The sequence below is a fragment of the Mirounga angustirostris genome, unplaced genomic scaffold (genome assembly GCF_029215605.1).
Source record: "Mirounga angustirostris isolate CCGP_5_RB_7025 unplaced genomic scaffold, mMirAng1.0.hap1 SCAF_12, whole genome shotgun sequence".
In the NCBI taxonomy this organism is placed as follows: domain Eukaryota; kingdom Metazoa; phylum Chordata; class Mammalia; order Carnivora; family Phocidae; genus Mirounga; species Mirounga angustirostris.
In genome coordinates this window covers 75282695-75310267 of record NW_026991720.1, presented here as the reverse complement: position 1 = coordinate 75310267, position 27573 = coordinate 75282695, and the positions used below count along the sequence as shown (strand labels likewise).

At 40.4% G+C, this 27573-nt stretch overlaps 1 protein-coding gene across 2 annotated transcripts in view; it reads right to left on the bottom strand.

The window, feature by feature from the left end:
* ABCB1 (ATP binding cassette subfamily B member 1) overlaps positions 1 to 27573 on the bottom strand; it is a 123079-nt gene that overhangs the window by 77522 nt on the left and 17984 nt on the right. For both annotated transcript variants that reach the window (XM_064575328.1, XM_064575329.1), the window contains exons 4-7: positions 22053 to 22224; positions 8632 to 8683; positions 6000 to 6191; positions 5425 to 5596 (exon numbers count right to left, since the gene is read on the bottom strand). In XM_064575328.1, coding sequence (XP_064431398.1) covers positions 5425 to 5596; positions 6000 to 6191; positions 8632 to 8683; positions 22053 to 22224 — 588 coding nt within the window. The remainder of the gene's footprint in view (positions 1 to 5424; positions 5597 to 5999; positions 6192 to 8631; positions 8684 to 22052; positions 22225 to 27573) is intronic.

Sequence of the window (27573 nt, the reverse complement as noted above, 5' to 3'; positions counted from 1 at the left end):
ATGCATTTTAACCACCTAGAGTATCATTTACACACTGTTACTCTCAGTAACAGATTAACAGAGTCCTCAGAACTTCAATTTCTTCCTGTGCTAAATAAGATAATACCTATACTTCAGAAGGATAATATGTACTTTCCTGACATAGTAGATGCTCAATAAATGGTAGTTATTGTTCGTAACATCAAAATAATATCCATCCTACAGGGTAAAATTTTTACAACTTCTTAGTATTTACCGTCTGATTTATTTTGTGCTAGGCTTGACTTTGGTTGGCCCACCAGTATCTTATATGCTTTTGCCAAATGAATTTGTCATGCTTTCTCTAAGTTGTGGTGAACCCAACAGAAATTACAAACTGGACCAATCTCTACCACCACCCACTCTTACATCAAATCAGTTTAAAATGAACACCACACCCAGCCTTGAAAGGGAAAATAAGTTTTACAAGATCATCAGAGGCCTGTGTGCAGAGGTGGGGAGGGCCAATGATACTGTTTTGCCTTCGTGATTGGGAGAAAAAACTGCAGGCTTGGATTTACATACATAGGGGATTAGAAAGTATCTATTTTTTGAAAATTATTTTCATACCAATGGATTTAAATATGTTAAACATTAGAGAACTATTTATAACACTGACACAACTGTTAAATCAATTTACAAATTAAACAAAACCTAAAAAACATTAAAATCAATAATGCTAGCTGAATGGGACATATGTGTTGTTTAGTGAACTTGAATCTTTGTGAATATGGAATTTTCTACAAAGTACACAGCTCTTTAAGAGTTGAGTGTGCCTTGGGGCCCCTGGATGGCTCAGTCAGTTAAGTGTCTGCCTTTGGCTCAGGTCATGATCCCCGAGTCCTGGGATCGAGCCCCATGTGAGTCTCCCTGCTCAGCGGGAAACCTGTTTCTCCCTCTCTTTCTGTCCCTCTCCCCTGGTCATGCTTTTCCTCTCTTGCTTGCCTCCCCACCTTAAGTAAATAAATAAAATCTTAAAAAAAAAAAAAAAAAAAGGGCGCCTGGGTGGCTCAGTTGGTTAAGTGACTGCCTTCGGCTCAGGTCATGATCCTGGAGTTCCAGGATCGAGTCCCATGTCGGGCTCCCCGCTCAGTGGGGAGTCTGCTTCTCCCTCTGACGCTTTCCCCTCTCATGCTCTCTCTCACTCTCTCTCTCTCCAATAAATAAATTAAAAAAAAAAAATCTAAAAAAAAAAAAGAGTTGAGCATGCCTTTTATATGAAGTCAGGGGATGAGATGTGAGAGCTCCTCTTTCTAGCTTATCCCTTTCTCAAATAACCACATGGTACAGGACAGCATGTAGTCCTGGCAGGGGTAGGACTTAGTGAGGTTACAGCCACTTATTCCCACTGATTTGAACAAATTGAGGTGCTCCTACAGGTTCAGGACAATTTAGACCACGTCCTCAGGGAGGACCTGACAGACCTGACCAGCTGAGGACGGGGCTTTGCTGCAGTTTTCCTGGACATTTCCCTAAGTAGCTTATTTTAACAAATAAATCAAAGCACACCTAGCTAAAAGTCCAAATAGCCCCCACTATGAGCAAGGAGGAACTCTGCAGAGGACTGACCTATGGTAAAGAACAGCCAAAACATAACAGCTGAGTGAGCACAGCATACACAACAAACACTTCCTAATGCACCAGACCCTGGACAGTGTATGACACCTTCTTAATATAGCATTACTCTCAGGAACAGGAAACCTACAAAATGACAAGATAGAAGAATTCTCCTCAAAAGAAAGATCAAAAAAAAAAAAAGGAAAGAAAGAAAGAATGAAAGAAAGATCAAGAAGAAATCAGAACCAGAGATTTTCTCAAAACCAATGTAAGTAATATATCTGAGCAAGAAGTTAGAACAATAGTCATAAGAATACTAGCTGGACTTGAAAGAAGTATAGAAGACACGAGAGAAACCTTGCTGCAGAGATAAAAGACCTAAAATCTATTCAGGCCAAAATAAAAAATGCTATAATAAAGATTAGAGCATAAACAAATGATATAGAAATTAAAAAAAGAACAGTAGAACAGATCAATGAAACTAGGAGCTGGTTCTTTGAAAGAATTAACAAAATTGATAAACCCCCAGTTAGACTACCAAAAAGAAAAGGCCCAAACAAATAAAATTACAAAGAAAGAAGAGAGATCACAACCAACACCACAGAAATACAAACAATTATAAAAGAATATTATGAGCACTTATATGCCAACAAATTGGGCAATCTGGAAGAAATGGAAAAATTCCTAGAAACAGATCAACTACCAAAACTGAAACAGGAAGAAATAGAAAACTTGAACAGACCCATAACCAGCAAGGAAATTGAAGCAGTAATCAAAAATCCCCCAACAAACAAGAGTCCAGGGCCAGATGGCTTCCCAGGGGAATTCTACCAAATATTTAAAGAAGAGTTGGGGTGCCTGGGTGGCTCAGTTGGTTAAGCAACTGCCTTCAGCTCAGGTCATGGTCCTGGAGTCCTGGGATTGAGTCCCGCATTGGGCTCCCTGCTCAGTGGGGAGTCTGCTTCTCCCTCTGACCCTCTCTCCTCTCATGTTCTCTCTCACTATCTCTCTCACAAATAAATAAATAAAATCTTTAAAAAAGAAAAAAAAATAAAATAAAGAAGAGTTAATATCTATCCTTCTGAAACTGTTCCAAAATAATAGAAATGGAAGGAAAACTTCCAAACTCATTCTATGAGGCCAGCATTACCTTGATTCCAAAACCAGACAAAGATCCCACTAAAAAGGAGAATTACAGACCAATATCCCCGATGAACCTGGATACAAGAATTCTCAACAAGATATTAGCAAATTGAATTCAACAGTACATTGAAAGAATTATTCACCACCATCAAGTGGGATTTATTCCTGGGCTTCAGGTAAGTTTCAATATCCGCAAATCATTCAATATAATACACCACATTAATAAAAGAAAGGATCCTTTCAATAGATGTAGAAAACACATTTGACAAAATACAACATCCTTTCTTGATAAAAACCCTCAGGAAAGTAGGGATTGAAGAACATGCCTCAACATCATAAAGGCCATATATGAAAGACCCACAGCTAATATCATCATCAACAGGGAAAAACTGAACGCTTTTCTCCTAAGGTCAGGAACACAACAGGGATGTCCACTCTCATCACTGTTGTTCATCATAGTACTGGAAGTCTCAGCCGCAGCAATCAGACAGCAAAAAGAAATAAAAGGCATCCAAATCGGCAAGGAAGAAGTCAGACTTTCACTATTTGCAGAAGACATGATACCCTATGTGGAAAACCCAAAAGACTCCACCAAAAAATTGCTAGAACTTACACAAATTCAGCAAAGTTGCAGGATATAAAATCAACATACAGAAATCTGTTGCATTTCTTTACACAAATAGTGAAGCAGTAGAAAGAGAAATCAAGGAATCAATTCCATTTACAATTGTGCAAAAAAACCATAAGATACCTAGGAATAAACCTAACCAAAGAGGTAAAATATCTGTACACTGAAAACCATAGAACACTTACAAAAGAAATTGAAGAAGACACAAAGAAATGGAAAAACATTCCATGCTCATGGATCGGAAGAACAAATATTGTTAAAATATCTGTATTACCAAAAGCAATCTACACATTGAATGCAATCCTGATCAAAATACCAAAATACCACCAGCATTTTTTACAGAACTAGAACAAACAATCCTAAAATTTGTATGGAATCAGAAAAGACCCTGAGTAGCCAAAGGAAAGTTGAAAAAGAAAAGCAAAGCAGGAGGCATTATAATCCCAGACTTCAAGCTGTATTACAAAGCTGTAATCATCAAGACATATGGTACTGGCACAAAAACAGACACATAGATCAATGGAACAGAACAGAGAGCCCAGAAATGGACCCTCAACTCTAAGGTCAAGTAATCCTCAACAAAGTAGGAAAGAATATCCAATGGAAAAAAGGCAGTCTCTTCAACAAATGGTGCCGGGAAAATTGGACAGCCACATGCAGAAGAATGAAACTGGACCATATTCTTACGCCATATGTAAAAATAGGCTCAAAATGGACGAAAGACCCAAATGTGAGACAGGAATCCATCAAAATCCTTGAGGAGAACACAGGCAGCAAACTGTTTGACCTCGGCTGCAGCAACTTCGTATTCGACATGTCTCCAGAGGCAAGGGAAACAAAAGCAAAAATGAAGTACTGGGACTTCATCAAGATAAAAATCTTCTGCAAAGTGAAGGAAACAATCAACAAAACTAAAAGGCAACCAACAGAATGGGAGAAGACATTTACAAATGACATATCAGATAAAAGGCTAGTATCCAGAATCAATAAAGAACTCATGAAAATCAACACCCAAAAAATAAATAATCCAGTTAAGAAATGGGTAAAAGACACGAACAGACATTTCTCCAAAGAAGACATACAAATGGCCAAAAGACACATGAAAAAATACTCAGCATCACTCATCATCAGGGAAATACAAATCAAAGCCATAATGAGATACTACCAGTCAGAAGGGCTAAAATTAACAACTCAAGAAACAATAGACATTGGTGAGGATGCAGAGAAAGGGGAACCCTCTTACACTGTTGGTGGGAATGCAAGCTGGTGCAGCCACTCTGGAAAATAGTATGGAGGAGTTAAAAATAGAACTACCCTACAACTCAGAATTACACTACTAGGTGTGTACCCAAAGGGTACAAAATACAGATTCGAAGGGGCATATGCACCCCAGTGTTTATAGAGCACTATCAACAATAGCCAAATTATAAAGAGCCCAAATGCCCATCTACTGATGAATGGATAAAGAAGAATTGGTGTGTTTGTGTATGTGTGTGTGTGTACGTGTGTGTATATATGTATATATATATATATGAATATTACTCGACTGCCAAAAAGAATGAAATCTTGCCATTTGCAATGACATGGATAGAGCTAGAGTGTATTATGCTAAGCAAAATAAGTCAGTCAGAGAAAGACAAATGTCATATGATTTCACTCATATATGGAATTTTAAAAACAAAATAAATGAATATAGGGGAAGGGAAGGAAGAATAAAATAAAGAGAGAGAGGGAGACAAATCATAAGAGACTTAACTATAGAGAACAAACTGACGGTTGCTGGAGGGGAGGTAGGAGGGGGATGGGCTAAATGAGTGATGGGTATTAAGGAGGACACTTGTGATGAGCATTGGATGTTATATGTAAGTGATGAATCACTAAATTCTACTCCTGTAACCAATACTACACTATATGTTAACTAACTTGAATTTAAATAAAAAAATAAATAATAAAATAAAATAAAACCAAGTATCAAGTATAGAGTCTAGGTCATCATGTGATATAAAAACAGCCTTCCACCATGGGGGGGGGGGTGAAGTGGGGACAGTATAAAGTCTGGATTTACATGCCTTACCCACCTTTGCCCAGATAGCAGCTGACAGTCCAAGAACAGGACTGATGGCCAAAATCACAAGGGTTAGCTTCCAACCACGTATAAATCCCACTATAAAACCGATGAAAAACGTTGCTATTGACTGAAAGAACATTCCAATTTTGTCACCAATTCCTTCATTGATTTTGGAGACATCACTAAAAGAACAGCAGTGTTAGAAATAAACATGAGAATTGTAAACAGAGAACTGAATCCATTCAGCTGTTGTGTTCTGAGTGTGGGACAATTAGTTTATATCCAGGATTTTGCTCAGAAACTGCCTCAGAAAATATCACATTGTTGCTCTCCCACACCACTCTCAGATGACTTTTTTGAGTTGGGCAGTTCTCCCTCATTCATTGCTAATCATGCAAGTCCCCTCAGGCCCTGCCAGGGTAGTGGGAACCAAAGGATGTGTAAGACATAGTTGCTGCTCAGAAGGAATTCAGTCTCATAATAACTCCTGAGTTATGCATTAATATCTCTGAACAGATCTGATAACATCTCTTTTAAGTAAGAATAAGAACCGTGTCTGAGTTAAACATAAAACGAGGTACTTACTCCGTGAGCCGGTTGTTAAGCTCCCCCACATCATGCACGTCAAACCAGCCAATCTCCTGTCGCATGATGGCGTGAAAAAACTGTTTCCTAATTGTGAGTATCTGTCTTCCAGCGGCCAGGCACCAGAAAGAGACCTGGATGTAAGCAGCAACCAGCACTCCAGCCCCGATCCCACTATAATAATAGGCATACCTGCAAAGCAACAAGAACACTCCACAGACGCAGTTTTCCGATCACTGCAGCTTTCCCCCACAGACTACTCATACTTATGTTCTCAGTCACCTGGCTACCTTGCCATCCTTAAATTAGAAGGAGTGGTGATAGGCAGAATTGGTGGTTGGCATCCAACTACGTCTACACCAATAGAGTGGGATGGTTAGCAGTGTGGCTTTGGCTTTGGCTCAAATCCCAGCTCTTCACTTAACTGCTGTATCATCCCAGGCAAGCTGCTTCACCTTTCTAAAGCTCAGTCTTCTAACTTCTTATCTGCAGTGAAAGGCGGATAAGAGTAGTAAGGCAGCAGTGCGTGACATGAGCTTAGGCCAGTGCCCGGCATCTAGTAAGCTTCAGAGGATATGCCAGTTACTGTGAAAGACTTGTTTGTGCCTTCAAGCATCACAGCATCAAGTAGGACCAACCGCTGTATTCCTGTCTACTTATATTGCCTTGGGATCAGTTGATGAGCACTTTGAGGTGGGTACTGCACGTTGGAGAATAGAAAGAAGCGACAGAACTTGTCAGAAAGTGGAACCAAGGGGCACCTGGGTGGCTCATTCATTGAATGTCTGCCTTCGGCTCAGGTCATGATCCCAGGGTCCTGGGATCGAGCCCCACGTCTGGCTTCCTGCTCGGCGGGAAGCCTGCTTCTCCCTCTCCCACTCCCCCTGCTTGTGTTCCCTCTCTCGCTGTGTCTCTCTGTCAAATAAATAAATAAAATCTTTAAAAAAAAAGAAAGAAAGTGGAACCAAGAGATGGAAATGGTCCCTTGGCCTTCTGGAAGAACACAGAAGCCAAATAAAAAGTATTTTTACATCATCTGCCCAACTAGCCTTCTTGAGTTACCCTAAAATGCTTAATGAATCAAATAGCACACCTTTAAGTTTAAACTCGAACAATAAAAAGCTTGACCATCTTCTAAAACCACCCTTGATCATCTAGAAATAGTGAATTTATGTTTCTTTGCTCTGAATCTTTATATTTACAAAAAGCAAACAAGTCTTGCACCCTACTAAGCAAATTCATTTTTAGGTTAAAGACAAACATTCTAAAATTAAATATGGGATTCCAATATTCCCAACTTTACAAGTTCACTACTTGCCACCTTCCAATAAAAAGGCTGGTATGAGCCAAGCCATGCAGAAGCTATAAAAATGATTACATAATAACCAGAGAGTCATGGATATTACTGTTCACATGACGGTGTTCAACCCAGCAGGCATCTTGGTAAACACATCTCCCCCAAGCTATTCCTTGTGACTACAGTGTATTTATCTGGGATGATGTAATGAGAATACTAAATTTCAGCTAATAGATAATTCAGTAATTATTATCCAAGCATTAATGATATAGCAAGAAATAGCTCAAAAGAAACCCCACTTAACAAGTAGAATGCTTGAGGAGTTAATGTATTCTAAACCATCAGTCCACATTAATTCAAACAAAATATATTTATATTTAAGCATTTGTAAGATGATTACAAGGCACTGTTTCATCTTCCTCAATATAAAAAAAAAAAGACTCTCCATAGGAATATGTACTTCTCATCTTTCAAAATATGATCAGGAGTCTCTATTTTCTTCAAACCTAACAGATAATTTACAGGATAATGTGGAATCATCACCTTCTGATTAACCAACTCGTACCTTTGGACATCTCCTATAAGCTGTTTTGGGGAGCAAACTTCAAGATATATAAATCATTAACAAAAGCTTCCCAGGGTGAATAAAGGTCAGAGGGACTATATTTATTCTGGAATGCTTTATTTCATTGTTTAGAATTTGATGCTGTGTTAAAGAAAAAACTGTGTTAACTGGCCTCATCATACCATGACTAAAAAAGTCCAAGAAGCAAGTTAATAATTACAAAGCCAATATGTGATTCTTAATTTAACTACATTTTTAAAAGCCACTTTGAACTCCTCTAATCTCCCTGTTATGATATTCTATATTTACAATGCATATATAAATCTATAAATCTAATCTAGGCTTAACCTTAACTTGAGAACAACTCATGCAGCAAATTCTTTTCTTAAAAAAATAAAAAATTTTATATTGTATCCTCCTAGAAAACTAACAGTGGTATTATTCTTTTCTTTTTTTTTTAAGATTTTTTTTTTTATTTGAGAGAGAGAATGAGAGAGAGAGAGAGCATGAGAGGGGGGAGGGTCAGAGGGAGAAGCAGACTCCCTGCTGAGCAGGGAGCCCGATGCGGGACTCGATCCCGGGACTCCAGGATCATGACCTGAGCCGAAGGCAGTTGCTTAACCAACTGAGCCACCCAGGCGCCCAACAGTGGTATTATTCTTAAAAGTCTGATTCTTTATTATAAAAATGCAAAATTTTATGCTACAAAAATACAATGCTACAACTGGATACAGAAAAGCTTAACAATAGTAAGGAAAATGTCTAATTACGTGGTCATTGCCTCCTCCAGAAGGTGGATGAAAGGTGCATCGTTCATAATACCTATATCACCACAAAACAAACATATACCATTATGTCTCTTTGTTCTCCATCAAAAATAAGCATATAAAAATGAATCAAACTTGTGTCACTTAATAATTTACACAAAAATAGGTCAAACTGATGTTTTAACTATGTGAAAACATTATGGCATCCAGTCAAATGCTTCACTGTTGGTCACGTGCAACCACACACACACTTAATTCAGTGAAGCTTCTTTGCAAGAAGAAATCCACATTTATTAAGAAGCACTGTGTCAGCCAGAATACTGGTGTCCATGAATTAAAATATTTTATGAAATACCACTCTAATATGACACAGAGAAAACTCTTCCCTAGGGCCTCTATCCTGATAATTAAATATCTGCATACTTGACACTAAAGCACTTAGCATTTAAAATCTAACACTGCATTTTCCCAGCTTTTATTTTTACTTAAAAAATATAAAACACAAAAGTTTATATAATAAGCACCACCAAGCTCATCATGCAAGATTAGCAAATGTCGACATTTTTAGACAAGGTACATTAAAACTTCAACACCACCCATCCAACACACACACACACACACTCTACTGTTCAATATTTTGGTGTGTATTTTTTCAATTTCTTTAACTGTATGCATGTCTACTCACACATAAATGCACATACATGCTTGTTTTGAAAAAAATCACGGCCCACAACCATTGGCCAATTTTCTGTCAATTTGTGTGTATAAACGTGTATCTCCATTTTTTCAAAGTTGGATCTATTTCAGTTGTTTCCAGTGTTCTACTGTTACAGGCAATGGGGCATTAAACATCCCCACACAGGTATATTACATAGGAATGTATAGTATATATTTTTATAGGATAAATTATCATAATCAAGGTTGCTGGACCAATGGGGAAGCACACTTTAAATCTCATAGTCATTTCAAAAGTTAGGTCATAATATAAAGGGCCTCGTTCGGATGAGTCTGATTTTGACAGGCATGGGAAAGGGGAGGAAAAGTTTTTCTAGCAAAGGGAGCAATGTGGACAAAAGTCCACCGCATGTTTGAAAAGGGAGTAAGCCAGTTTGGCTGGGGTGTGGGTGTGTTGTATGGATGGGAGAAGGTGGGTATGGGGCTAGAAGGATCATCTGGGCCCCACAGGTAAAGCATATAAAACTCGTATTCACTCAACAGTTTGAGCAGAAGAGGACGTGATTAGAGGCGGGGTCAAGGATGACGCAATGCACCTGGTAGCAACGTATAAGAGTAACTGGACTAGAGAGAGACTGAGCAATGTGAGCTACTGCAATCACATAAGCACAGAGGGTCTAAATGAGAACAGAAAAGGGGCACCTGGGTGGCTCAGTTGGTTAAGCGACTGCCTTCGGCTCAGGTCATGATCCTGGAGTCCTGGGATCGAGTCCCGCATCGGGCTCCCTGCTCGGCGGGGAGTCTGCTTCTCCCTCTGACCCTCCCCACTCTCATGTGCTCTTTCTCATTCTCTCTCTCTCAAATAAATAAATAAAATCTTTAAAAATAAAAAAAAATCATTTAAATGAGAACAGAAAAGAGGGAAAGTACCCATAAGATTCAGAGAAGAAGTTACAGGTTCTAGGAACTGCTGAAACAATCAGGATCTAAGCATCTGGAGCGTGGTGGTATCATGGTGGGAAATAAGTCAGCAAAAAGTAAATAAATAAATAAAAGCAGGTCTGGTCAGATGTGAGAATATTATTGGTTCAGTTTTGAAGATTTTTATTCTGTGGTATCCGGAACATTCAACTGAAGATGTCCAGTAACTACTTAGACTATAGTGCTCCCGTTCTGGAGAGAGTTCTGATCTGAATGATTTAGGAGTCATGTGCTGGAGGCCAGAGCTAAATTCAGGAAAGAAAAAAAGCCATCTCTCCTTACATGTGAGGACAGGGTAGGGGCTAAGGAGAAGAGGGTGACCAAGCACAGAACCCTGGGGAATTTACATTTAGGGGTAATACAGAAAGTAAGGAAGTAATAAAAAGATGCAGAGGCAACCCCGCTAAGCACATAGCAGAGAACCTGGATTGCTCCATATTGCCTTTGGCAAGGCAATAACAACATGTGTCCAGATTGATTTTTTAAATGAGTTATGAGATTACTTTTGCTCTGTATTTTCAAGGATAAAATATTAAATAGCTAGCTGAGTGAGGGTTTTTCTCCGCATGAGTCTTAGAAGATCCCTCATTAAGGGTTTTCAATTTTATCTATCTAGCCAGGAAATGTTTCTAACTGGTATTAATTGTTGCTAGCGTGTATTACTCCCAAAGCAAGACAAATTTCCAAATCTAACTCGAAGTCTGTTTTCTAATCATTGCTACTACCAGTTTTCTCAATTCTAGAGGTAAGGAACCAAGAGAATTTAAACAAATGTTCTTTGGTAATGATGGCTTCTAGGTCCATGGTCACTTTAGACTGTTTGAAAAGTAAGAAACTATGTTAAAGGTCAAAATTGACTCCTTTAAAAGTTTTTGTACGATACATGTATGTATCGTACAAAAACATAAAGGAGTCAATACATACACATGTATCGTACAAAAACATAAAGGAATCAGTGTACATTGTATGTACAATACCGTAAAATATATGTGTGTATATATGTATCTCTACATGTATATGCATACGCATGCATAGATTCAGTCGTCAGACTCAAACTTCAGCACCAAGTGCCTTTTACTTGTGCTTCAGTAGGGTCACACTGTACCAGTCAGGGTAACAACGGAGCATTCAGATCATCTGACGGAGATAATCTCTACTGACCAATGAAATAAAAATGCTACATACATTGGACTCCCTCCAACCAACTTTTCTTTTCCTCCGATCAAATCTTGTTAATTAAAAGCTCTCTGGCCCCAGAGACTTTTCCTGCCTCAATGAGCTTCTCACAAAAGGCTCATCCTTAGGCATGCCTTCACAAAATCAAAACTTTTTTTAAAAAGGTTTATTTTGGAGAGAACGAGCGAGCATGTGCATGAGTGGAGGGACGGACAGAGGGAGAGAATCTTCAAGCGGATTCCCCACTGAGCACAGAGCCTGACACGGGGCTAGATCACATGACCCTGAGATCATGACCCAAGCCGAAACCAAGAGTTGGACGCTCAACTGACTGAGCCACGTAGGTGCCCCACAAAATCAAAACTTTAAAGCTGAAATTAACAGGAGAGATCCTATAGTCCAGTGACTTTTTACTTGTATGGATCTCAAGGGTTACTGCCCAAACCATTAGTTATAAAGAAGAATGTTTAAATAGTATCCAAATATTAATACTGTTTTTCAGTGGGAAAAGCCAGAAACTCTCTATATAACGTGTGTGTGTGTGTGTGTGTGTGTGTAAACCTAACAATATCAACCAAATAATGAGTACAGGAAAGCCAAATATTTAAGTGCGCCTTTTGTTTTAATAAAATACTTGCTTAGACTCTTGCTTCTCCTTCTCTGGCTTCCAGAACCTCCTTCTCCTGGTTCCTCCATGACTGTGATCCTTTTTAGTGTCATTCACTGGTTCCTCGTGTTCTCCCTCTCCCTACAAGCTGGTGTTTCCCAGAACTCCATGCGCACTCCTCAGCCACTTCCACAGCTTTAGGGATTCCCATATCTGGACTGGAGCTATTCAAATCCTCTCCTTCCTCAGGGTCACTGCTCTGGTTCTGGGCCACATCATCCCTTACCTCTACTCTAATAAGAGCTCCTAACTGGTTTTTCTACCCAATCAGGTCATTGTCATCAGATTTTATTTTTGCAAACAAAAATATAATCATATTGGGGCACCTGGGTGGCTCAGTCAGTTAAGTGTCTGACTCTTGATTTGGGCTCAGGTTATGATCTCAGGGTTGTGGGATCGAGCCCCGCATTAGGCTCCACAATGGGCATGCAGTCTGCTTAAAATGCTCTTCCTCCTTCTCCCTCTGCCCCTACCCCCTCATGCTCTCTCTCAAATATATATATAATATATATATATAGCCTTCAGTGACAGTCGCTGCATCAAGGATAAAGTCCAAAATCCATAACATGTCATATTAGCACCTTTTCAGTCTTGCCACAATATATCCCTGGCAGGATAACATTTCTGAAAGGTCAATGAATGGGGCACCTGGGTGGCTCAGTCATTAAGCGTCTGCCTTCCGCTCAGGTCATGATCCGGGGGTCCTGGGATCGAGCCCCGCATCGGGCTCCCTGCTCGGCAGGAAGCCTGCTTCTCCCTCTCCCGCTCCCCCTGCTTGTGTTCCTGCTCTTGCTGTGTCTCTCTCTGTCAAATAAATAAATAAAATCTTTAAAAAAAAAAAAAAGGTCAACAAATGATTTTCCAAACATTGTCTTTACCCCCACACCTTTCTCATTTCAGTACTAGGGCGTTGTGCAGTCACTGTCTGGAGGGAGGTCTGCCGCAGCAAAAAAAAAAAAAAAAAAAAAAAATAGTGCCTAAGTGTTTTCTTGGTTTCTGTGCTCCTGAAACCTTTACCCTTGGGACTAGAAAATACACAGAGCATGACAAAGTATTTTGATTAAATGTCATGAGGCTGAGCTCCACCCTTTTAGACTAAAGAATATTTTCCACATATTGAGAAGAGATTCAGGAGAGAAGTGATGACAGCTTTCTTCCTCCAAGCTTTTATTCATTCTCCTCTCTCTACCTGGAATGCCTTTTACCACATTTTTTTCTTCTGATAATGATTCCTCCTCCATGAATAAGCTCAAATATGACCTCCTCTCAAATGGCTTACCCTTAGTAGAGTGATTCATCTTGTCACGGAACTCCAGAGTAACTGACACATGATTCAATTTACTAAGTCAATGCTAGAAGTATGGGGGTCGATATCTGTCTCCTCCTCCCACTCCCATTGGCGTGAGCCCCTGCAGAACTGGACTGTCTTGGTCATCTTTGTCTTCCCAGTACACAGCCTCTGCTCTAACTGCTGTAACCTAGCCTGTCCCAAAGGTTTACAAGTGGTTTCACAGACCCACCACACATGTAGACCATTGCCCAAAATATTCCATCCAATCATTCTGTTTTGTATTTAAGTATCTCATATAAGATTAAAAAGAGATATACTAGGGGCGCCTGTGTGGTTCAGTCATTAAATGTCTGCCTTTGGCTCGGGTCATGATCCCAGGGTCCTGGGATCGAGCCCCGCATTGGGGTCCCTGCTCAGCGGGAAGCCTGCTCCTCCCTCTCCCTCTCTCCCTGCTTGTGTTCCCTCTCTCGCTGTGTCTCTCCCTGTCAAATAAATAAATAAATAAAATCTTTTTAAAAAATTTAAAAAAAAAAAGAGAGAGAGATGCACTAAACCAGTACCTTACTACGCAAGCAAGACTTCAAAGAAACTGTAACTGAACAGTGCCCACCACCATGATTAAAGACTCCATACCATTTAGGGATCACATTACATTGCATTTTTATCTGACCCAAATATCTCAATATGTTTAATAATTTTACCTACCGAACACTTAAGAACAGTATGAATAAAAAGTATGAGACATAAATACACTTGCGATTTCCTAAGTGGTAAAAGGAGATTGTGTTTTAAGGGTGATTGTCAGACCATCTCCCACAGAGCTTTCACATCAGGCACTGCTTCAGACACTGGGGACACAACCTAGCACGAGAAAGCCATTTTGTTCTAATCTTGGTGGATTTCTGCGCACGCAGGAAATGCTTTTACTTTCAGCCCCAAACCTCATGTGACGGGGCACCACTGCTGAAATTTCTAAGATAGCTCTTCCCAGGAACTTCCTCTTTTCCTCTCTATGCCTTTCTTCCCACTTGACAAGCTGTAATAAACAAGTAATCCAATAAATCAACAAGATAATTTTTGAGTAATAAATCTTGTCGAGGCAAGCGACAAGGCTAGAGTGACTTTCAGGTGGGTTGGGGACAAAAGCTCTTTCTGAGGGAGAAGTGAATGATAAGAAGTCCTTACAGAGAGATGGGCAGTTTCTGCAACACCCCAAGCCAGGAAGGAGCCGGGAGTGCTCAGAGAACAGAGAGAAGTCCGCTACGGGTGGGCTGTGCTGAGTAGATAATAAGCAATGAGACTGATGGGCAGGAGGGGGCGGGGTCACGTGGTCCATACTGGCCAGTGTAAGGAATTTCTATTTATTCCATGCAACAGAAAACCACTGGGAGAGCTGTGACCTGACTTGGGTTTGTAAAAGCTCACTGTGACAGTGTGTAGAGAACTGGATGTAGCCGGGCAACAGTGGAGTTAGGAAGTCGTGTAGGCAGCAACGAGGCTGACTCCGTGCACAGGTTACAGCCAGAGATACGTGCGGTGGGCTCTACATGGAGTGAACTCAGCACTGCGGCCAGGTGGTAGCAGAGCAATTAGCAGAGATCCTGGCTCTGAGCTCCCTCCGCCTCTTTCAACCAAGGAAGCCTGTCCATGAAAAAGAAGTTCCATGAGAGACATTATATACCCAGCGGCGGTGGGGGCGCGGTATGATGAAAGAAGAGTCAGTAAATTACAGAGTGAGATGATCCACAAGGTGCATCCTCGCTCAAGAACAGTAGGAGTCCAATTCTTCCAGTCTTCATGTACAGGAAGCTCCGTCAACCATGGGCAAGAGGAATTTGGACCTTTTACCTAGATAATCAATCCCTCTGGCATTGGCCCAGGCTAAAGCCTGCCACGCAGTGAGGTTGGGCTTACTGCAGGTGACAGGTGACTCCAGGAGCGACATTTTCCTCAGGTGTGCTGTTTTCACACCCCTGGCCCGAAGAGCTATACCGCATGGCCGCCCTGCTTGACGTACCTATAAGCAAATCTACAGGATGGCATCTTAAGCGGAGAAAAGACCAAGAGAAAGATTGTCTGCCATAATTTTTTTTTTAAAGATTTTATTTATTTATTTGAGAGAGAGAGAATGAGAGACAGAGAGCATGAGAGGGAGGAGGGTCAGAGAGAGAAGCAGACTCCCCGCTGAGCAGGGAGCCGGATGCGGGACTCGATCCCGGGACTCCAGGATCATGACCTGAGCCAAAGGCAGTCGCTTAACCGACTGAGCCACCCAGGTGCCCAATGAAACTTTATTTATTATTTTTTATATAAAAATTTCATTTATTATTTGACAGAGAGAGAATGAGAGACAGAGAGCATGAGAGGGAGGAGGGTCAGAGGGAGAAGCAGACTCCCTGCCGAGCAGGGAGCCCGATGCGGGACTCGATCCTGGGACTCCAGGATCATGACCTGAGCCAAAGGCAGTCGCTTAACCAACTGAGCCACCCAGGCGCCCCCTGTCTGCCATAATTTTAGGCCAAGTTTGAAACCACTACTAGAAGAGTGGACAAAATATCAGATTAAAAGGCAGCTCTGCCAACTGGCAAGCAATTCCATTACGGCTACATTGCTTCAACTTCCTTGGCCTTGCCCTCTACATCTATAAAATTATGGGTTTGGGCCAAGTTCTAGGCTTCTTTTCACGTACAAAATCCCACGATTCAATCTTTCATTAGGTTCATCCCATTTCTTAGGTATCTAAAAAAGGTCAATTATTATCTGTGTATCTTTTTTTATGCTGTCTTTATTATATATTGTAGAGATGACATCATAGCTAATCTACTTTTTGGCTTGAAAAAGCATTCTTCTTTTTTTTTTTTTTTTAAAGATCTTATTTATTTATTTGAGACAGAGAGAATGAGAGACAGAGAGCATGAGAGGGAGGAGGGTCAGAGGGAGAAGCAGACTCCCCGCCGAGCAGGGAGCCCGATGTGGGGCTCGATCCCAGGACCCTGAGATCATGACCTAAGCCGAAGGCAGTCGCTTAACCAACTGAGCCACCCAGGCACCCGAAAAAGCATTCTCCTAATAATAACCAAAAAAAAAAAAAAAAAAAATCTGGCTACATTGTACTACTATTCTAGAAAAACTAGCCATATCTTTAGTGTTAATACAAACTTCAAAGACTGCCACACTGAACAGTATACTTCCAAATGTGTTGTCAATATTGGGTAATCAATTTTCCAGAAATTTACGTCTAAGAATTTTTCCAGTGAAATGGTTAGGGGCAGAGGAAAGCCGTGAGCAAATGCAAGACAACAGTTCCATTATGGAAATTTTTATGAAATACTTAGAATTCAAGTATTACCTATCATTCTATTTTGGAGCATACACAATGTGGCCTTGAGGACATACAAGGCAATGTTTTCTTTGTGTACACCAAAGTCTCGAAACACACACTCAATATCTGTACATGATTTATGCACTCATAGTGTAAGCAGCAAAATACAGGTATTATTTTGAGGATAATTTTACAGATAGTTTTATGTTCCTCATGAGTTTTAGAGCTGGGAAATGGAAATGATAACTATAATGATATATATGAAAATAAGCTCTTTCCACTTTCTGCTTTTTGTCTGAATTATGAAATTGTACTAGATGTTGAGTGACTCACGTTTTCTCTATTCCTCAGCCCACCATGTGGTAGGAGACTAAACAGAGCCAACCATAATATAGTTATAGAGAAAGAAAAAAAAACATCAGTGTGGATGTACTATAAATGGAAGCATTAGAGACAATAAATAACCAAGTGTTTATTGAAAGAGTATCTCGGGCTGATAACTACCACAGGACATGGAAAATATCCTCCATGTCCCTTAATTTCTGGATCAGCATGTCATCAGTGTCTTCCTTTCTGGGTGTCCCTCCGTTTCCTTCAGTGCCTGGGCTTGGGACCAGTCTACCTGGGCTCGAATCCTCATTACCAACTCTATGACCAGAGGCAATTTAAATTTCCTCAACCCTCTGGACCCCTGTCCTAATCTGTCAAGAATAAAGGAGTCAATACATGTAATGTACTAAGAACAGCACATCTTAAATGCTCAATAAACGTTAGCTTTAGTTATTGCAAACGACTGAGTCTTTTCTCAAGGCTTAAGGCTCCCACTCTTTCTACTTTTCTCTACATCCTATCCCAGGAGGTTTAAGATCCCTTTCACTAAAATATTGCCAATTCTCTAGTCTTTTTCTGTAGGCCAAGATTCAGTCTTATTTCTTCAACTGCCTGGCTGTCATTTACACTTGCACCCAACCTGTCGCCTTCAACAGAGCATGTCTAAAATCACAATTGTCTTTATCTGGGCTCATTTCCAGAGAGTTGTCAGTCTCCTGAGGAAGATGAGAACTCACAGAATACCACAAAAATTCAGCAGTGGTTAAGTGCTGTTCACCACAGCTGTATGGCAGGATCAGAGAGTTCCCTAGGCCCAAGTCATCAGAGATTTTCAGGCAAAAGCAAATTCTAAAAACAAGATAAAGACGGATGGGAGTAGGGTGTCAAGAAATCAGGTCCACAACAAAAAGAGCAGGACAAAGGCCAGTGTCTGATAATCAGGACAAGACATCAAGAGAAAAGAAAGACCCCTCATAGGGGTTTATTGTAGCAGCAGACAAGGATCTGCTCACTCCAAGTTTTTTAGAGCTGTCTAGTTAAATCCAACGTTTAGTGTAAAACTCTCAGGCTTTGAAGAGCCTTAGCAAATCCAAGCCTCTACACAAGGAATACTTCTTGTCCAACAAGGAGGATCTAGTCCTTATTCTACCCCGATGGAGAGGTAATGAGGTTTCACAGGGGGAGGGCAAAAGAAGAAAGGTCAGAGCATCAGGGGTCCTGGGAGTCCAGTAGATAGGCTCTCCCTCCAGAAACCTCAGAGAGCTCATTTGCTCTCATCTCTAGGACCAGCATCAAAACCTTTGAGGCTGTCCCCACAAATGATCTGATATCTGGAAATCTGAATCTGCAGACAAGCAGGTTAGTGACAGGGAACTGAGTGTTCCAGACTAAAAATTACAGTACAGATTACATGCTGCTTTTGAAAAGACATGGAAGGATAAACAGCAGGGTAGTGACAGTAAGGGGTGGTGTTGAGAGGAGGATACTAACTTATTTTTTACTTAATATTTATTTTAAAAGAATTTCACTTGTTACATAGAACATGTTTATTTTGTGCAGGAGAGAGACCTGGTTATCACCTCCTCTTGGACGCCTCCCATGATTCCTATATATGGAGCCCTTTCTCTCCTTTCCCAGGTATTTTGTATATCTCTGTATCACAGTACTAATATCCGACTACATTTGTTGGTTCATGTGTTCATTCCTCCCACTCTACTAAGTTTCTTGGGGGTTGGGAATGAATACTTAGGACATGTACTGTGCCTGGCACATGGACCAGCTTAACACAAATTTACTGATATAACGGTTGAAGATAATAACCGCCCCCTATTCAATGCGCCACCTCAGAGACTGGTGATCTTTTACTGAAAAGAGTCAGAAAGGAAATATTTTTGGCTTTGGGGACCATATGGTCTCTGTCATAACTATTCTACTGCTACCAGTGGGGTGTGAAAGCAGCCACAGAAAATATGCAAATGAATGGACATGGCTGTATTCTATTAAAACTTTATTTATAGATATTGCAATTTCAATTTTATGTAATTATCACATGTCACAAAATATTATTCTTATGATTATTTTTTCCAATGATTTAAGAATAGAAAACCATCCTTTAGCTCACAAGCAGTACAAAATGAGGCAACAGTCCAGATCTGGCCTCCCTTGGGCCATCGTTTGAGAACCCTTACCTTCCCAGAAAGGCATGGCTAGTGGTCCACAGTTACTAAGGAAATGCTGCTGAAAGGGACAATTATCCACATCTATAACTGAGTAACTCTAGGTATGTCCCAAGCTTTAAACAATAATAAAAATTGAGTATCACAGAGTTCTATAAAGATGAAATGATATAAAGAACAGTATCATCATGGCAAGTTATATAGGTTCATTTGTGAGGAACATGGAAGCATGAGTTTACTGATGATACAACCACTGTAATGACCATTTATTGAGTGCTTTTTAAATATCTAGACCCTGTTCTATGAGTCTTAAATGACGAATCCATTTAATTTTCACAATCACTCCATGAAGTAGGTTCTACAGCTAATCAACTTTTTTATAGATAAGGAAATTAGAGTATGAAGAAATCCCCCAAAACTCAAAACTAAAAGATGGTAAGGGGGGTGCAGTTTACAGCCAGGCAGTCCAACTCCAGGGCCTGATTCCTAACAGTTAAATATGTGGTACCTCCTAAGAGCTTGACAGAAGCACACTTCAAAGTTTTCCCAAGATTAGAAGAGTGAGAAAAATGGGAAGATGGGCAAGGAATGCAATGTGAACTACAACCCCAGCTGGAAACCATGTGATGCAGGCATCTATGAAGAAGCCTGCTGTGACCAGACCGTGCAGCCATTCTCCAGCCCAGGAGACTGATCAATAGGCAGAAACATGGGCCTCTCAGGGAGCTAGTCTCTGCAGCTGGACTACCGCCTGGGAACTCATACATGCTTATTAGATAACTGAATCTGAATACTATCCATCTCAACATGTCTACAGGAGGTAGACATAGTAATGATTAGTACTCCCAATTAAAGAAATAAATTATTTTTTCATAAAGTAAGAGACAATATCCGGGTGATGGAGATACAGTGTATAAAAATGTTAATGCAGTTAAAAAAAAAAAGACCGCTGGACATTACAGTAGTTAAGGATCAGAATAGGCACAGATGTGTGCACCTGGGTGGCTCAGTCGATTAAGCATCTGCCTTTGGCTAAGGTTATGATCTCAGAGTCCTGGGATTGAGCCCCACATCAGGCTCCCTGCTCAGCCGGAAGTCTGCTTCTCCCTCTGCCCCACTCCTGTGTGCTCTCTCTCTCTCTCTCAAAAAAATAAAATAAAATAAAATCTTAAACAAAAAAGAATGGGAACAGATGTACACATAAGGTCTGCTGGCCTACCAGAGAGTGCTCTAAGATTTGATTCTTCCACTGTAATGTGGTAGGAGAACTAACTCCAAAGAATATTGCCAAATACAGCATGCGGAGGAACCAATAAATTTAGAGAGCACCGAGAACTTCCTTTGGGTGAATGGTATAAAAAAAAGGGGCCATTCCAAGGTGGTACATCTTCTGGCAGCTTCTTCTGAATGCCATAAAGGGACATAATAAATCCATAGGATTTTACATAGTTCAAATATACTATAAAATATTCTGGCCCAACTCGTACCTGCATTCACAGATTTGAAGTAAGCCTGCCTCAGGGTAAACAACGTGTTCTTCAGAATTACAAAAAAGGGGTTTCTAGGATCCATAAATACCCCAAAATGGTATGAATATGTATATGCACACTTTTGGGGAAAGGATTTATAACATTCATCAGGGACTAAAAGTTGAAAAAGCTATGTGAATATCCATGTATTCTCAAGTGTATTCTCAAATAGGCATTTTCAAAAGTTCTACCCCTTGAGCACCCACCAGGTTGTAAGTCTTTGGGAAGCTGAGTTTAAATCAATCGAGGCTTGACTAAAGGTGACATGAGAGCTCAGAGCTATCAACCAGTCCCTCCTCAATCAACTGTGAATGTGAGAGTGTGTGTGACACCAAATCTTTTCAGTAGTCCAATCACTTTCCCACTCTCCTGGAGGACTCTTTTAGATCTCCTTTCTTGATCAGCCAAGTGTCTTACTTCCTACTTCACTGAGAAAATTAAAGTAATCCCAAGAAAACTTCCACAAATTCTCACCTCCTCATCAACTCAGCTTTGGACACTGGCACTCACATGCTCTCTCTTTCCACACATTACTCTGGATAAGGTTATCCATGCTTCTACCTAAAGCAAGTATTTCCTTTTGGGTATCATATTCCATCCTTTGTCAAGGACATCATGCAAACAAATCTCTTCCCTCTCTCTCAAAGCATCATTTTCTTCTCTCTTTGGGATCATTTCGATTAGCATGCAAACAAGCTATTATTTTTTCCATCCTAAAACACACACACACATGCACATACGCACACACCCACACGACTTCTCTTGACCATATTTCTCCAAAGAGCCCAACCTGTGACAATACCCAAAATTAAGTTTCTGGTATTTACTGCCCAAACCTACTCTCTCTCCACCCTCCTTATCTCAGTTGATTGTAACTACATCCAGTTTATCCTGTTTCTCAGGCTACAAATTTTAGAATCATCCTAGACTCCTGTCTCTGACACCCATATCCATTATGTCAGAGAATAAGATTCCTACTTATCATTTGACGTCTAGATTAGGTGGTTCTTTTACCTCTTCTGAAACTTCCTAGGATCTTTCTGACTTAACAGAGCTGTCTTTTTCTACATATCTCTGCCAACACTTCCAAAGTGGATTCTAATGCTTGTGAATATTATCTTCTCAAACTCATTACCAGTATGAACTACAGCTGAGATCCCTCCATCTCCCACACAAGTAAACCCACTAGTGTATTTCATAAGAGTTAAACATCGCTTCTAAGTAACAGATTTTTCTTTGAGTTTCCAATAAAATCAGTGCTGCAAATAATACTTACTTCCATTAGTTGTGTTTGGAAAAGTTGTGCTTCCTGAAATTCCTGCATTGGCAAAGCTATCTGTCATGTCTCCAAAAACCAGCATCATGAGGGGGAGTGCAGCTCCGTGGATGATGGCAGCCATTGTCCCCACCAACATATACAACCTATCAAGCCAATTTGAATAGCGAAACTTAAAAAAAAAAAAGAAAGAAAGAAAGAAAGAAAACGTAAAGAATAGGACCAATTAGCACAGTTTCATGGATAGTTTGCTCTACTTTCCAAATATATCCAAAATCCTAACATTTCTCAGACTACTACTACTACCATCCTGGCCCAACGTAAACAATTATAATAACCTAATTAGAAATGGGCATTTGGCTCTTCTATTGAGTTCTGACCTACTTTTTCATATTGGACTCAGTTTGTCTTCTTTTCTGATATATGAGATTTGATGAGATGGATGGGACATTGTGGGAAATGGTAAAAGTTTTTAATGGTACAACTATAGAAATATGTATTTGTTGCTCTGATTTCCAAGAATTGAAACCACTTTTCATCTCAAGATTTTTTTTAACCAAGAAAAAAATCTTGATTGCCAAAGGCCCCTGAGGACACCAATGAGGAAATATTTTGCTGCTTTATGAAAGTGGCTTGAGTAAAAGAAAAGATCTGCTGCATAATGAAATTAGCATGAATGTAAAATGATCTGAATGCAATTAGGCCCCAATAGTAAGAAGGAAGGAGAAAGGAAGAATCAGTTGCACGCTTCCCAAAAAAGAGATTTCCTGAAAAAATAGAATATGGCCATAATGACTGACTTGTGGAGATGTGCATAATCTCTTTAATCCTAGGCAAGTCAAAAGTCAGACTTCTCTGCATCCAGAAAGTGATGATAAGAAGACACAGTAAGGGGAATGGGCTCAGGGCTCTTAACAGTCCACTTGAGAAGCAATCAATACTTTGCCTGTATAATTCAAGGAACTAGTTAAGGACCAAAAGAAAAACAATGAAAGAAAACGGAAAGAACAAAAAACAAAAAAGCACCAGAGACAGATGAAGTCTTCTGTGGGGGTTTGTGGATAAAACCCAATGCAGGTGGCTGTCCTGTGGATGCATGAGGTAGAGTCAGCAGGTTTGTAAGCTAGGGAGGAGAGTGAATAAAAAACAAATCATAGGTCTAGTCAGGGAACATAAACTCAAACAAAGATCAAGATCAGGCAACATAAAAGACATATCAGCAGAAAGATTTTAGAGACAAAGAGACAGAAGCTAATCTTAAAGTTAGCTAAAAAGGAACTTACAGTAGTAACAAGTAGAAGTAAGTATTAAATTGACAAGTGGAGAAATAAATAGCAGAATGGTTCTTGGCAGTAGTGACTGGCAGTCCACGAAGTAGGAAAGAACTAGTAAAGCTGAGTTATAAAATTAGCAAAAATTCGGGGTTAAGTATCCAACTCTCGGTTTTGGCTCAGGTCATGATCTCAAGCCCCAAGTCAGGCTCTGCACTCAGTGTGGAGTATGCTTGAAGATTTTCTCCCTCTGCCTCTCCCCCACACATTCTCATTCTCTCTCTCTCAAATAAATAAATAAATCTTTTTTGAAAAAATTAGCAAAAATTCAAGTTTGATATAAGAAGAATATCTAATATATACTTAGGCATTTGCATTTAAATTTTTTCTAGGGGCACCTGGTTGGCTCAGTCAGTTAAGCATCTGACTCTTGGTTTCGGAACAGGTCATGATCTCATGGGTCGTGAGAGTGAGCCCTGCACTGGGCTCCACATTCAGTGTGGAGTCTGCATGAAGATTCTCTCCCTCTGCCCCAAGAGGGGCAGAGCACAAAGGCCTCTCTCTCTCAAATGAATATATTTTTTTAAAGATTTTATTTATTTATTTGAGAGAGAGAATGAGAGACAGCACAAGAGGGAAGAGGGTCAGAGGGAGAAGCAGACCCCCCGCTGAGCAGGGAGCACGATGCGGGACTCGATCCAGGGACTCCAGGATCATGACCTGAGCTGAAGGCAGTCGCTTAACCAACTGAGCCACCCAGGCGCCCCTCAAATGAATATTTTTTTAAAAAATATATAAAATATCTCTAGCTCTTAAAAATATAATCAAGTAAGCTCAAGTTTGAGTTAATGACATAACCATAATCAATAACATTCTCTTCTTTACAAATTAAAACAGGGAAAATATGTCTTTGACATTTTTTTCACATTTCATTGAAACACAGGCTAAATTTTACCATTATTTACTTTGTCTTAACTAAGCATTCATCCACCTCTTTAAAAAATACACAAATAAGGGAGCGGAGCAAGATGGCGGAGGAGTAGGAGAACTGGATTTCGTCTGGTCTCAGGAATTCAGCTGGATAGGGATCAAACCATTCTGAACACCTACAAACTCAATAGGAGATCAAACAAAAGAATAGCAACAACTCTGAACAGAAAAGCGACCACTTTCTGGAAGGTAGGACGTGCAGAGAAGTGAATCCGAGGTGATATTCGGGAGGATAGACGGCAGGGGAGGGGCCTCCGACGGCTGCTTCTGGCAAGTGATAGAGCCGCGGAGCACAAAATCGGAACTTTTAGAAGTCTGCTCTGCTGAGGGACATCGCTCCAGTGGCTAAGCGGGGGGTGGAACTCTCGCAGGACAGTGTGGTCTCGGACCCTCGGGGTCACAGAAAGACTGGGGGTACCTGAGTGCGGCAGAGCTCCCAGGGATCGGAGCAGGGAAGCCGGCTGCAGAGATGGAGCCGAGGCATGGGTTCTCAGTTCGGAGTTGCCATAAACCATGATCCAGGGCACAGTTGGGCCACTGCTCCTCCAGCAGGGACCCAACAAGCGGCAGATCCGGGGAGACTCACCTTCTTCCCCGGGGAGGAGAGGCGCGGGAGCGCACCACAGGGATCTACTGGGCTTGGAGACTCCACACAGGGTCATGTGCCAGAGATAGAAATGCTAGGTCACAGGCCAGGTGAGCACGGAGTGCAGCCGGAGACCAGGGAGACGGGAGTGATTGACTGCTTTTCTATGGGGGCTCACTGAGGAGCGGGGCCCCGACTTCTCGGCTCCTCTGGGGCAGAGATTGGGAAGGTGCCATTTTCACTCTCAGCCTCCAAAGCTGGAGGGAAAGCTTGCAGGGAACAAAAGCTCCCAAGAGCAAACCTGAGCAGATTACTTAGCCCGGACCAGCAAGGGCGGGGCAATTCTGCCTCCGGCAAAGACATTTGAGAACCACGGCAACAGGCCCCTCCCTCAGAAGATCAGCAAGAACCGCCAGCCAAGACCAAGTTTACCGATCAATGAGAATGGCAGAACTCCAGCGCTAGGGGAATAATGCACATGGAATCCATGGCTTTTTTACCATGATTCTTTAGTTTTTCAAAGTTAGTTTTTTTTTAACTGTCTTATTTTTTTTTGGAATTTTTCTTTTTCCCTTTTTTAACCTACATCTTATCAATCCCTTTTTAAGAAAACATTTTTATTTTTCATTTTTAGAGTCATATTCTATCCCTTCATTGAAGTTACCCGTATTTTTGGCATATATATATAAGTTGTTCTCTCTTTAAAATTTTGAGGTAGTTTCTTCTAACAGATCAAAATATACCCTAAATCTCTAATGTATGGTTTTTTTCTACTGTCCTGCCTGATCACATTCTCTCCCTTTTTTTTTCTTTTTTTTTTTAAATCCTCTTCTTTCTTTTTTCAAACAACTTCTTATCAATTCCTTTTATAAAATTTTTTATAGTTTTCATCTTTTCAGTCATATTCCATCCCTTCATCATATCAACCCTTATTTTTGTACATATATAAGGTTTCTTTCTTTAAAATTTTGGGAGGCACTTTCTTCTAACAGACCAAAATACACCCAAAATCTAGTGTGTGGCACTTATCTATATACCAGCCTGATTATATTTGATCATATTCTATTTTTTGTTTTGTTTTCTTCTGTTTTTGTTCGTTTTTATCTTTATCTTTTTCTTTTTCTTTTTTCTCTCTTTCCCTTTCTTTTCCCCCTGCTTCAGGTCTTTTCTGATTTGTTTAGAGTATATTGTCTGGGGACGTTTTTACCCTGTTAGCATTTTGTTCTCTCATTAATCTATTCTCCTCTGGACAAAATGACAAGACAGAAAAAATCACCTCAACAAAAAGAACAAGAGGTAGTACTGACTGCCAGGGACCTACTCAATATGGACATTAGTACGATGTCGGATCTAGAGTTCAGAATCATTACTTTAAAGATACTAGCTGGGCTTGAAAAAAGCATGGAAAGTATTAGAGAAACCCTTTCTGGAGAAATAAAAGAACTAAAATCTAACCAAGTCGAAATCAAAAAGGCTATTAATGAGGTGCAATCAAATATGGGGGTGCTAACTGCTAGGATAAATGAGGCAGAAGAGAGAATCAGTGATATAGAAGACCAAATGATGGAAAATAAAGAAGCTGAGAAAAAGAGAGATAAACAACTACTGGATCACGAGGGCAGAATTCGAGAGATAAGCGATACCATAAGACGAAACAACATTAGAATAATTGGGATCCCAGAAGAAGAAGAAAGAGAGAGGGGGGCAGAAGGTATAATGGAGCAAATTATAACAGAGAACTTCCCTAATTTGGGGAAGGAAACAGGCATCAAAATCCAGGAAGCACAGAGAACCCCTCTCAAAATCAATAAAAATAGGTCAACACCCTGACATCTAATAGTAAAACTTACAAGTCTCATAGACAAAGAGAAAATCCTGAAAGCAGCTTGGGAGAAGAGATATGTAACCTACAATGGTGGAAACATGAAATCGGCAACAGACCTATCCACAGAGACCTGGCCAGCCAGAAAGGACTGGCAGGATATATTCAGAGCACTAAATGAGAAAAATATGCAGCCAAGAATACTCTATCCAGCTAGGCTGTCATTGAAAATAGAAGGAGAGATAAAAAGCCTCCAGGACAAACAAAAACTAAAGGAATTTGCAAACACGAAACCAACTCTACAAGAAATCTTGAAAGGGGTCCTCTAAGCAAAGAGAGAGCCTAAAAGCAACATAGACCAGAAAGGAACACAGACAATAGACAGTAACAGTCACCTTACAGGCAATAAATGGCACTAAATTCCTCTTTCAATAGTTACCCTGAATGTAAATGGGCTAAATGCCCCAATCAAAAGACACTGGCTATCAGACTGGATTAAAAAACAAGACCCATCGATATGCTGTCTGCAAGAGACTCATTTTAGACCCAAAGACACCCCCAGATTGAAAGTGAGGGGGTGCGAAACCATTTACCATGCTAATGGACACCAAAAGAAAGCTGGGGTGGCAATCCTTATATCAGACAAATTAGATTTTAAACCAAAGACTGTAATAAGAGATGAGGAAGGACACTATATCCTAAAGGGCCTATCCAACAAGAAGATCTAACAATTGTAAATATCTATGCCCCTAACATGGGAGCAGCCAATATATAAGGCAATTAATAACAAAAGCAAAGAAACACATCGACAACAATACAATAGTAGTGGGGGACTTTAACACGCCCCTCACT